Source organism: Tympanuchus pallidicinctus, unplaced genomic scaffold (genome assembly GCF_026119805.1).
Source record: "Tympanuchus pallidicinctus isolate F22 unplaced genomic scaffold, pur_lepc_1.0 scaffold6, whole genome shotgun sequence".
NCBI lineage: Eukaryota > Metazoa > Chordata > Aves > Galliformes > Phasianidae > Tympanuchus > Tympanuchus pallidicinctus.
Window position 1 is genome coordinate 7,256,048 of NW_026294780.1, and position 12,069 is coordinate 7,268,116.

Genomic DNA, 12,069 nt, shown 5'->3' on the forward strand with positions numbered 1-12,069 from the left:
AAAGTATTACTTTGCTTTCAGTATCCTTGTTGGAACTCCGTACTAGCTTTCAACTCATCCTTCTTTTAACCAGCCTGACCAGGAAGTGATTTCAACACCAGATCTTAGTACTTTATCATCACCTTTAATAGACACAGAAAGAAATTTGGGTCTTCTCCTTGGACTACACGCGTCTTACTTAGCAATGAGTACACCACTTTCTCCTCTGGAAGTTGAATGTGCAAGTAAGCAAAACTTGATATTGATTTGTCAAAGCATGCAAAAAAAAAAAAAAGCCAAATTGAAGAACTCAAGACAATCTGTTAGAGAACAGCAAAATTGAAGTTCTTTATTCTTAGCATTAATTACTGCTATGCTCATCAAGGTCCAAGTATTTAGCAAGATTTAGATAAGAATTGCATGATAATTTTGAAGAGTTAAGCATAAAATGTTTAGTAATATGCAAAAGACAGAATGTTGAGAGAGAAAGCTATGTAACTGCTATCTCTGCAGTAAAGCTCACTCAGTATAGACTGCCTGAAGCATCTGCTGTTGGATTATATCATCTTGAATACCTTACTTTTAGTAACTAGGATGTATAATTTTATATTAATCACAGAAAAATAGTTAAGGCCGTATTATCTTTAAACAGGTAATGGCAGCTTTGCTACTTCATTGTTTCCTAGTTATAGAATCCTATTTTAGTCTGAAAAAGCTTCAGCAAATAGAAGATGTGCTAAACCTTCTGTACTGAGCTGTGTGCTTTCATTTCGAGGATTTGTTGAGTCTTGATAGTTAAGCTTTCCTTAGAATTTACATTTGCGTTTTTTTAAATTTTAGAATGGTTGAAGTCATCTATATTTTCTGGAGGCTTGCAGACTAGTCAGATTCATTACAGTTACAATGAGGAAAAGGACGAAGACCACTGCAGTTCACCTGGGAACACAACCCCAAACAAATCAAAACTATATTCACATCGATTAACTCTGAGCGACCATTCACAACCTTTTCTCCAAGCTATTGCAGATAATAATATTCAGGATCACACTGTGAAGGTAAGCTCTTGATTATAAAGTGGTGCTGAAGGCTGACAGCAGTGTCACGAAGCATTCTTGTTGATGAAAATTCTCTGAAAGTAATAGCAGACAGTAGTTGTTGTCACTTCAGAATTACTCTTCTGTGAAAGGGATGATCAAGTACAAGTAATGAGTAAGATTTGCTTTAGTCCGCTCAATATTCTAGCAGCACCACTTTTTTTCTTCTGACTTTTTTGGAGTGGAAGAACTGAAAATCATAAATGTATTCTCATGGGGAAAAAAGTAATACATTACTTGGGATGTCAGGCTTTAGCATTATCAACAGATAACGCTCATCTCTTTTTGAACTAAGATGTGTTTCTGTTAGTATGTGAATGCATTTTGGATGTTAAGTGTATGTATAGCTTAGTTACTGTGCAAATTGTGATATCTGTGACTTTCATGAGTTAGTTCAGGCTGTAGAAGTTATTTGAGTGCTGGCTGCTGTATTTTGGACCCTTTTGTTAAAACCAAAGTTAAACAGTGTCTTTTGTGTGTTTTTGTAGGACTTCTTATGTCAAATAGAGAGATACTGTAAACAGTGTCACTTAACAACACCAATCACTTTCCCTCCTGAGCATCCTGTGGAGGAAGTAGGACGTTTGTTACTGTGTTGCCTTTTGAAACATGAAGATTTGGGTAGGTAGACTTGTGTCAAAGTTGTTCCAGACAACAGTTTGGACAAGTTTAAATTCTATTATTCATGATTTTGGAAATGCATATTCAAAAATTGTGTTTTCCATTAAGGTCATGTGGCATTGTCTCTTGTTCATCCTGGTACTCTTGGAGTTGACCAGGTGAAGCACAAAACCTTACCAAAATCTGTAGTGGATGTGTGTCGTGTTGTCTACCAAGCAAAATGCTCACTGATTAAGGTAAGACACTCACCTATACTGAAGTATAGGTTATTTTTCATTAAGTGGTTTTATTTAAAGTAACTTATACTTTTCAAAAATTGTATATTAAAAAGTAATTGAATCTTCCAATGATTTCTTTACAGACCCATCAAGAACAGGGGCGTTCTTACAAGGAAGTTTGTGCGCCTGTCATTGAACGTTTAAGATTCTTATTCAATGAGCTGCGTCCTGCAGTGTGCAATGATCTCTCCATAATGTCTAAGTTTAAACTTCTGAGTTCTTTGCCCAGGTGGCGGAGAGTAGTTCAGAAAATAATTAGAGAAAAGAGGAAAAAAAGAGGTAAGGCAATGTTAATACTGCATTTTCTTTGAAAAGGTAAAAATGAAGCTCCTTTCAAAGTTTGCTGTACTTTTTGAGATTTGCTTTCTGCTGTGTTTTTATATTGTTAGAATCAATGGTTACATGTCAGTTCTTAGAGGAAAATCAGGCAGGGGAGAGAAAGTTTAAGTGAGGCATGCTTCTTGCATTCCAGCATGTTAAAAGTGGTCCATCACTATCAGTTCTGAATTGGTTTTAGTACAGTTCAACTAGAAGTGGTATCTTATTTAATGCTTGTTGTATTAAAGCAGTGTGGTTGGAGAACTGTACAACTGGAAGTCAATGTGAAGAAAAAACACTGAAGTGCTTTCAAATTGGTCTTTATAGATATGTTTACTGCAGTTATTTTCAGATCTCATTTCGCAGTAGTTAGAACTAGGATTCACCTAGAGTACTGCTTCAGTTTATCACAGGCAGATCTTATACATTCTGCATTCTCAGTTGATCACATAAACCTGAAAATGTGATACTGCAAATACTGTCAGATTGCAAAAAGGAGTAATTTTTTTATTGTTAGTGCCAAAAAAATCAGAATCAGCTGATGTGGAAGAATCCAAAATTGGAAACGAAGAGAGTGACTTAGAAGAATCCTGTGTTGTTCCTCACAGTCCTGTACCTATTGATAAAAGGCCCATGCCAATCAAATCACCCAAGGTAGGATATCAGATTTTAGATCGATGTTATAAATGAGAATAGCAAGATTAAAAAAAAAAAAAAAAATTAGCTGAAGTGGTGATTGCTATAAATTGACATTTAATATTTCGATAATGATGTTTGGGATATATAACTAAGTATGGTGTGTTGTTTGAGTAAAACTTGGTTCCAATTCTTAACAATAAGCTTGGGTACTGAAGATATTTAGAATATGTGAATCGAATATGTTCAGAAGTGTTCAAATAAAGCTTCATGTCAGTATTGCCCAGGGATGTAGTGAAGTCATCATCCCTGGAGGTGTTTGAGAAAAGGGTAGAGGTACTACTTGGCATGGTTGAGTGGGTGATATTGGAGGTAGGTGGGTGGTTGCACTAGATCGTCTTAGAGGTCTTTTCCAACCTTGGCGATGCTATGATAAAAGCAGTGATGAGTTGTTTTCTCTTTTTTCCTCAAATAGTAATGAATTTGAAATTTTATTTAGCCTTTTTAAAGTAAATAGATAATGAGTTAGTAATAATTTTAGGTATTTTTTTTTTTTACTGGCTTTGAAAAATTTCTTTTTATCCTCCTAGTATTTCAAGTTTAGACATGATTTAATGTGAAATAACTTGTTTACAGTAATTTAAATATTGTTTAATGTGTTACCTTCATATTTTGCAGGATAAGTGGCAGCCACTTTTGAGTACAGTTACAGGTGTCCACAAGTACAAATGGCTGAAACAAAACGTCCAGGGCTTGTATCCACAGTCTGCACTCCTTAACACAATTGTTGAATTTGCACTTAAAGAAGAGCCAGTAGATGTGGAAAAAATGAGAAAATGTTTATTGAAACAGGTAAAGTGGATGAAAATGGGCTTTAATGTATCAGCAATTTATAGAAGTACAATATTTTTTCTTTTTCCCTTTTGCAGCTGGAAAGAGCAGAAGTTCGTCTAGAGGGAATAGATACTATTCTCAAATTGGCAGCAAAGAATTTTTTGCTTCCATCTGTACAATATGCTATGTTCTGTGGATGGCAGAGGCTTATTCCAGAAGGAGCCAATATAGGGTGAAACTTTTTTTCTTTTTTTTTCTTAATTTTGCTTTCACAATTCAGTGAGGGAGAGGAATACTGAACTTCTGTTGTTTTTCTTATGTAAAGGGAACCTCTTACGGACTGCTTGAAGGACGTTGATCTGATACCACCTTTTAACAGAATGCTCCTTGAAGTAACTTTTGGAAAACTGTATGCATGGGCTGTTCAGAATGTCCGGAACATCTTGCTGGACGCCTCTGCAAAATTTAAAGAGCTAGGTGAATCTCTTTTTGTTGTTGCTGTTGACTGGGGATAAAACTGTTTTAAATTAACATAATTACATTTTCTGAAGTTCTCAGTAATTTAGAATTTTGAAATTAATTCCCTTGCTTTCTGCTGAGAAATATTGTTATGACTTCTTGTTTGCGTATTGTCTGTCCTTCACCGAACCCCAACTCGCTTTTCCATGTTTATGAGAATGTTGCTTGTTTTCTAGCAACAGGTTATTGACTAATCATTAGTGATATTTTACCGTTAAAATCTTAATTGTTGAAAAAAAGTTCCATGGCGGTTCAGCTTGCAAGTTCTTAAAGCCAAGTGTGGAATCAAGACATACTTTAAGCCACCAATCAAACAAATTTATCTGTTTTACTCTAGCTTCCAAACGTCAACTGGCTTTATTATTTGTGTATTAGGTGTGCAACCTGTTCCTCTGCAAACAATTACTAATGAGAATCCAGCAGGACCAAGTCTTGGAACTATCCCACAAGCACGTTTCCTGCTGGTCATGCTCAACATGTTGACACTGCAGCATGGTGCTAATACCTTGAGTCTTCTTCTTAACTCTGGTATGCTGGCACTGACACAAACGACGCTGCGGCTGATAGGTATGACAAATTCTGGTTTCTTGGTGTTTGGAAGTAATCATGTTTAAGTAGTGAATCATGTAGCTTGGGTAGATAAACATGTAAAGATAATACTCAAAGCTATTCACCTTTATCTCTGCTACAAAAAATAGATATGTAAGTGGAAATTAACTAGAATTTGGGAGCGATAGTGTAGTTTTTATGGAAACATTTAAAACTGCATACACTCAGTTTAATCTACCTACTCTCAGTCTGAATATTTAAGCTTCCTTTGTGAGATCAGTTGGCTTATGGTGTTTTTTGACGTGACTCAGGTGCTTCTTTAACTGGTTTTCTTAGACAGTAGGAAATAGTTGTTTCTGTACTTATCTGGATTTTTCATATGAAGTTCTTTCCAAAAAGTTTCTGTCAGACAACCATTTACCTACTGCCTAATAATGTTAACAGTTCATCAGAATTAAGTATTTAGAGCCCCTTGCATTCAAAATCATTATATTCGTTTATTTCTAAAAGTTATTACTACTTTCATATCACAAACCTTATTTGTGGCACAATTGAACTGTGACAAATGTCATTATAAAAATTTGGATTTTTTTTTTTTATTATTTTTTTTAGGACCTAGTTCTGACAATATTGAAGAAGATATGATTGCATCTTCTCATGGAGCTTCTGCCACAGTCCTAGAAGAATCAAGAAAGGAAACTACACCAGTTCAGCTCCCTGTCTCTGGACCAGAGCTGGCAGCCATGATGAAAATTGGTACCAGAGTGGTGAGAGGGGTAGACTGGAAATGGGGTGATCAGGTACAGCCTCTTTCATACAGATTTGGGTGTGTTAAAATATAAAGTTCATATGTTTTTAAATTTTATGTCCTAATGTTTTTACATTCCAAAGTTTTGGAGCCTTAACACAAAATAGATTATTTGTTTAATTTCATTTTTGGAGATGATTTTTTTTTTTTTTTTTTTTTCAAGTGAGAAAGTTCTGAGTCATGATTTGAAATGAAATAGGACCACATGCTTACTACATAATATCCAATTTGAGCTAAGTGTGTGGCACTTACGTTGTACACTGTAAAATAGATCAAATGATGAATATTGCTGCAGTTCACTGGATAATTTCCTTGGGGATTCTGAAACGTTTTTCTACTATACACCAATTTTTGAAATGTTGTTGAATGTTTACTGTTAGCAGCAAAAAAGTGAAATAGAACTTTGATTATGAAATACTATTGTAAATTTATAACCTGAAGTGTTCTATTCTGTCAGGATGGGCCCCCTCCAGGTTTGGGTCGTGTAATTGGAGAATTGGGTGAAGATGGCTGGATTAGAGTGCAATGGGACACTGGAAGTACAAATTCCTACAGAATGGGAAAGGAGGGGAAGTATGATCTCAAACTAGCTGAGCCACCACCAGCAGCTCAGCCCACAACAGAGGATTCAGACACTGAGGATGATTCTGGTAAGGAAAAACAAACCAAAAAAAAGCAACCCAAAAGCCACTGAAAAACAACCAAACTAAGGTGTTGTGTTTTTTTTTTTTTTTTTTTTTTCCCCAATAAATAAATCTGGAGGCACAGTTTCAGTTGAATTCAAAAACTGACATTTTAAAATACGAAAAAAGCTGCTCTTACAGGAGAAAATGTTGCATGTAACAAGAATAATTTAATAGGTGTAGATTTCTGACCAGAATCTTTCATAAAATATCTTTACCATGACAAAAGAGGATGGAGAAGGTTAGTGTCATGTTTGTTGCATATTCGTGGGACCAAAGAAAACAAGATTATCCAATAGAAATAGTTTGTTACTGTTATTAGGAGAGGTACATGTTGAAACATTTATTTATGCCATTCTGAAGTGTGGTTTTTACCCAGCCTAACTATATAGTCTATTCAGATTTCTTGCCTGTTCTTCCCATTGCGTTCTGAATTTCTTCAAAGTAGTTTATTGCTGGAGCAAACGTTTGAATTACTTGCACAAAATATCTGGTTTATAATTTGCCCTTGTAATTGGAAATAATTTGAAAATATTTGTTCTGAGTTTCTCATATCTTATTTTTTCAGAGCATTTTGGGGAATAGGATAACTTAATACTATTGTATTTTTTTGCCTTTTGTGTCTTCCTTCAGAAGGTGAACAAGTTGAAAGGAATCTTCACCCTACATCCATGATGTTGACAAGTACTGTGAACCTCTTGCAGACATTGTGTCTCTCTGCTGGTGTCCATGCTGAAGTCATGCAAAGTGATGCTACTAGGACTTTGTGTGGTCTACTCCGTATGCTTGTGGAAAGTGGTACAATAGATAAATCAGGTATATTATTTAGTCACAGTCTGATTCAGCAATGTTTCTGGTTTGTTTATTGCCCAATAAACTTCCTCTGGTGCTAGCTCTTAATCTTTTAAGGCTAAAAAATGTGGTTTTGGATGTGTAATTGTTAGTAGACGTGACAAATAAGTTTTCTTAGAACATAAGCAGGAGTAGCAGGAGAAAGGCGTGAGATGCTGAGATTGCAGTGTATGCAGTTTGCTGCGATAATGAGTTTCTTAGCACTATCTCTGTTTTTGAGAGATTATTGTGACTGGATAAACTGTGTATGTTTCCTAGTTCTGTAATTTCAAGTATAATGCTGTTTTATTGTTTCCTCTTTTTGAGTAGTTAATGATGAGAACTATTTTAAAGGCATATTTAAAGGCATATTAATTGTTTTTGAAGGCATATTTGCCCCACCTTGAGTACTGTGTTCAGTTTTGGGAACCTCAGTACAGAAAGGACATTGAGGTGCTAAAGCAGGTCCAAAGAATGGCAACAAGGCTTGTGAAGGGAGAATATGCCTACGAGGAGACAGTGAAGGAACTGCCTGTTTAGTCTGGGGAAAAAGAGGCTGAAGGGAGACTTTATTACTCTCTTCCAATATCTGAAAGGTGCTTACAGCGAGAGCAAAGTTGGTCTCTTCTCACTGGTGACAGGTGACAGGACAAGGGGAAATGGCCTCAAGTTGCACCAGGGTAAGTTTAGGTTGGATATCAGGAAACACTTCTGTACAGAAAGGGTTGTGAAGCACTGGAATTGGCTCCCCAGGGAGGTGGGTGAGTCACCATCCGTGGATGTGTTTAAAATCTGTTTGGATGTGGTGCTCAGGGATGTGATTTAGTGGAGGGTTGTTGGAGTCAGGGTAGTATGGTGAGGTTGTGGTTGGACTTGATGAACTTTGAGTTTTTTTCCAACCTGAGCTATTCTATGATTCTGTGATTAAGGAAGCTAGTTACAGGCTCTGGAACTGAATAGTTATAAGAATGATTTTATATGTTCTGTGTTATAATTTGTCAAATAAAAAAACACACAAGAAACTGAAGCTGAACTCCAACCCAGTAGTATATACAGAATTACGTAGCTGATGGAAAAGTTAACTGTTACATATGTCTATCTATTTTTAGCTTCCTTGCCAAATAAATTGGTTTATAAAGAGCAACACAGGAGCTGGTGCACATTGGGTTTCATTCGAAGTATAGCACTCATGCCTCAGATGTGCAGCACTCTAAGTACATCTCAGTGGATAACATTGCTAATGAAAATTGTTGAGGGGCATGAATCTTTCACTGCTGCTTCACTACAAAGACAGGTAACGTGTGCATTTCAAAATTACTTTGGTTTGTCTTTAAAGATGAAAAACTTGATAAATATTCTTCTTCTACACTTAATGTTTGAGAATTTCCATGATACTTGATAACTGACTGGAATAATGCTAATTTTGTTCTCATTTTAGATTCTTGCTGTGCATTTATTGAAAGCAGTACTTCCGTCCTGGGATAAAAATGAAAGGTCAAGAGACATGAAATTTCTTGTGGAAAAACTGTTTGGTTTTTTAGGCAGCCTGCTTAGTACTTGTTCTTCAGACATCCCACTACTCAGAGGTAGAGGAGTTTTTCTCCAGTGGCTTATTTTTACCTATGGAAAATGTGTGCCTTAAACTGATAACTGCTGTCTGATTACTTTTTCTTTTCAGAATCTACTCTGAGAAGGAGAAAAGCCAGACCCCAAGCATCTCTAACTGCAACTCATAGTAGTACTTTAGCAGAAGAGATAGTGGCACTGCTGAGGACACTCCATTCGCTAAGCCAGTGGAATGGACTCATAAACAAGTACATCAACTCTCAGCTAACCTCCATCACCCACATCTTTGCAGGAAAACAGTCAGAAGGGGTAGTTTCCACGTTTTAAAATAAGCTCATTTTTATAGCAATGTTTATTTTGAAATGATAAATATTAAATGTAAACAATATAAATGTAAACAATATTAAGCTTAATTTTGAAACCATTTTTTATATTTATAAATGTATGTGTTTGTGTTGTAATTTTTAAATTGAAGTACGTATAATTATCTTTTATTTTAAAGCAGATGAAAGTATACGTTTTCTCCCTACAGTTAATTTTACTGTTCTTTGGTAGGCTGTTTTGGATGACTACTTTCCTGACACTGAGAATCCAGAGGTGGGAGGCCTAATGGCAGTGCTAGCTGTGATTGGTGGCATAGACAGTCGCTTGAGGCTGGGCGGTCAGGTGGTTCATGATGAATTTGGAGAAGGCACGGTGACGCGCATCACTCCCAAAGGGAAAATCACTGTGCAGTTCTACGACATGCGAACATGTAGAGTGTGCCCTCTGAATCAACTGAAACCAGTACGTTTGTTTTCTTTGGGCTTCAGTACAGGGAAGGGTGTGTTTTTGTGAAATTAAAGGCGCTGTCATGATGCAGAGAAAATATTCGTTCTTGGTTGAGTAAATACTTTGACATTCAGGACTTACAGTGCTCTGAATGCTAAACTAAGATCATATTTTGGGGAGGTGAGGAGAAGGGATTCAAGTCCTTGACTTGAGGTAAAATCTCAAATCCCGACAATTTGATACACGGATCTTGTGTGAGAAAAGCTTGTTTATTTTCTTTATTTGCTAACTAGTGTCAAATCTCTTAGGTGTTTTCACTTGAATCTTAATCTCAAATTGGTTAGTATGGATTTAGTGAATGTACAACCAAAGTAAGTGTATAGTAAACTTCAGGGACTGCAGTTCTTCCTTGCTTTAGCTGTGTTTCCAATACAAGCTTAGGAGTTTGTAAGGAATGTAAATCTTCTCCAGTTCTTCCTGGGGAAGAAAAATAATACAGATGTTACTTCTTCCTTTTCCTTAGTCAACAAAAATTTGAAGTTGTGAATGATTTTGTAAAATACTTATTCGTTTTTTGTTTTTGTCTGGTTCTTTCTCTGCCCAGCTACCAGTTGTGGCTTTTAATGTAAACAACTTGCCTTTCACTGAACCCATGCTATCCATTTGGGCTCAACTAGTAAATCTGGCTGGAAGTAAAATAGAAAAACACAGAATGAAGTCTCCCCATCAAGGTCTTTCAGGTACAGTTATTTTTGTTGTTGTTGTTTTAAAGGGCTAGATATTCTCTGGGGAAAATACTGGAAACAGCTAGCGTACATAAGAAAAAGGATTTTCTGGAACTTTACCTTGTTTCCTAATCACCGTTGGATAATATGTACTTAGGAGACAATACAGCTGGGGAAGAGTTGTCCTTCATCATGAGTGGGATACTGTTTTTACTTTGAGAAAATGTAAATGTGGCTTAGGGCTGGGCTTGTTCTGTTGAATTCTTATAAATACTGTTGTATGTAATGACAACTACTGTATCATATATTAGCTGCATGGTTGTCTGAGGTGTGGAAAAAAAAAGTGGTATTTTTATCACAAGTCATAGAATATATACAGACTTGTTATTTAGGTTCAAACTAACATATATTTGATAGCATTTCATAAGCTTTCACAAAGAGTTAAGATGTGAACTGATTTCTTTGCATTGAGGTTGTATGAATACCACCTTAATTCTGTAATAGAAAATATTTATAGTGCTAGTGACTGCTTAATGTTTCTCGTAGGTCAAGTGGATTTGGATCTGCTGAGATGCCAGCAATTAAAGCTGTACATTCTGAAAGCAGGCCGAGCTCTGCTCTCTCACCAGGATACATTAAGGCAGATCTTATCTCAGCCAGCTGTTCAGGAGAGTGCATTAAATCCTGGAGGTATTCTGAAATGCAACTTGAGTGTGTTTTGAAGTTAGAACATATTACAATGACCCTGGCTAATTGCAGTTAGAGCTTAGAAATTAGGTTTGCCTTCTAAAAATCAAAAATTGAAGGTTAAAATTCAGGAGTGCTTTAACTTTGTTTATTAAAAGCTGCTGCAGAAGAAGCAACATCTGTGTGGTTCTAAGTGATATGACAGCAATTTGATTTATTACTGTAAATGGATTGATACCATTAAACCATTATGATTATAAGAGTTACAGTGATCAGTTTACCACTTAAATTTCTAAGTCCTAATATAAATCGAAGTTTAACTCATAGCCTCATACATAGTTGTAAAGATTATTTCTGAAGATTAAGAAAATGTTCAGAGGCATCCCTCTCATCACAGAGAGATCACTGCTGCACAGCCTTCTGCTTCAGCAAGGACAGCTCAAATTAAGCTTTCTCTGATATTGGACTGTATTCTTGGATTGTGATCATGACTGTGAGCACCCACCTGGTGTTCTGTTATTAGTGAGCTGTCCAGTGTAGGGAGAGATAACATTGTGGCCTTCATGTATGTTGTATTCATAAGCCTGCATAAGAATTCAGGAGTGCAGGAATCAAGTGTCTCTGTCACAAAAGCACTTTAAATTTTCAGCTTATCTTTTGAAGAATAAATGAGTCAAGTTTTTTGAAACTGAAACATTTGAGTTGGCAGGATTTGTAGATCTTCTATAATTACAAGGCTTAAAGTATGAGGTCTACTATAGCCATTCCTTGGTATTCAGATGTTTTGTGGTTTCCAGTGCAACAAGAACCAAGGTATAATATGTCTAGCAGAATCTCAGGAGGACTTTAAGGAACTGAAATTTTAATGTAATGTAAAATAATGTAATAATGATAAGCATGTACTATCTCTAAAGAACTAATGAATATATGTTGAATTTAATTATATATTTCTGATTTTATTTTCAATCATCAAATTTTAAATCAGCAAGAAAGCAAGAATAGCCTTTTTTTTTTTTTTTTTTCCTCTGGGGATGGAGTGTTATTTCTACCATCATTTTTCTAGGAAGGAGAAAAAGCCTGCAACAATATTAAGTGCATGAAGCTCTACTATTGTTCCAAATATTTTATCATCCTCTTTCTAGAATTAAATGAGTGAGAATACTTTTCTGT

At 35.9% G+C, this 12,069-nt stretch overlaps 1 protein-coding gene across 4 annotated transcripts in view; it reads left to right on the forward strand.

The window, feature by feature from the left end:
* Positions 1 to 12,069, forward strand: part of HERC2 (HECT and RLD domain containing E3 ubiquitin protein ligase 2) — a 102,328-nt gene that overhangs the window by 41,128 nt on the left and 49,131 nt on the right. For all 4 annotated transcript variants that reach the window (XM_052664796.1, XM_052664795.1, XM_052664798.1 and 1 more), the window contains exons 26-44: positions 74 to 224; positions 820 to 1,034; positions 1,562 to 1,694; positions 1,803 to 1,930; positions 2,056 to 2,251; positions 2,808 to 2,944; positions 3,605 to 3,778; positions 3,856 to 3,992; positions 4,086 to 4,237; positions 4,655 to 4,846; positions 5,441 to 5,628; positions 6,094 to 6,286; positions 6,953 to 7,135; positions 8,260 to 8,444; positions 8,589 to 8,736; positions 8,829 to 9,025; positions 9,272 to 9,502; positions 10,092 to 10,227; positions 10,759 to 10,902. In XM_052664796.1, coding sequence (XP_052520756.1) covers positions 74 to 224; positions 820 to 1,034; positions 1,562 to 1,694; positions 1,803 to 1,930; positions 2,056 to 2,251; positions 2,808 to 2,944; positions 3,605 to 3,778; positions 3,856 to 3,992; positions 4,086 to 4,237; positions 4,655 to 4,846; positions 5,441 to 5,628; positions 6,094 to 6,286; positions 6,953 to 7,135; positions 8,260 to 8,444; positions 8,589 to 8,736; positions 8,829 to 9,025; positions 9,272 to 9,502; positions 10,092 to 10,227; positions 10,759 to 10,902 — 3,220 coding nt within the window. The remainder of the gene's footprint in view (positions 1 to 73; positions 225 to 819; positions 1,035 to 1,561; positions 1,695 to 1,802; positions 1,931 to 2,055; positions 2,252 to 2,807; positions 2,945 to 3,604; positions 3,779 to 3,855; positions 3,993 to 4,085; positions 4,238 to 4,654; positions 4,847 to 5,440; positions 5,629 to 6,093; positions 6,287 to 6,952; positions 7,136 to 8,259; positions 8,445 to 8,588; positions 8,737 to 8,828; positions 9,026 to 9,271; positions 9,503 to 10,091; positions 10,228 to 10,758; positions 10,903 to 12,069) is intronic.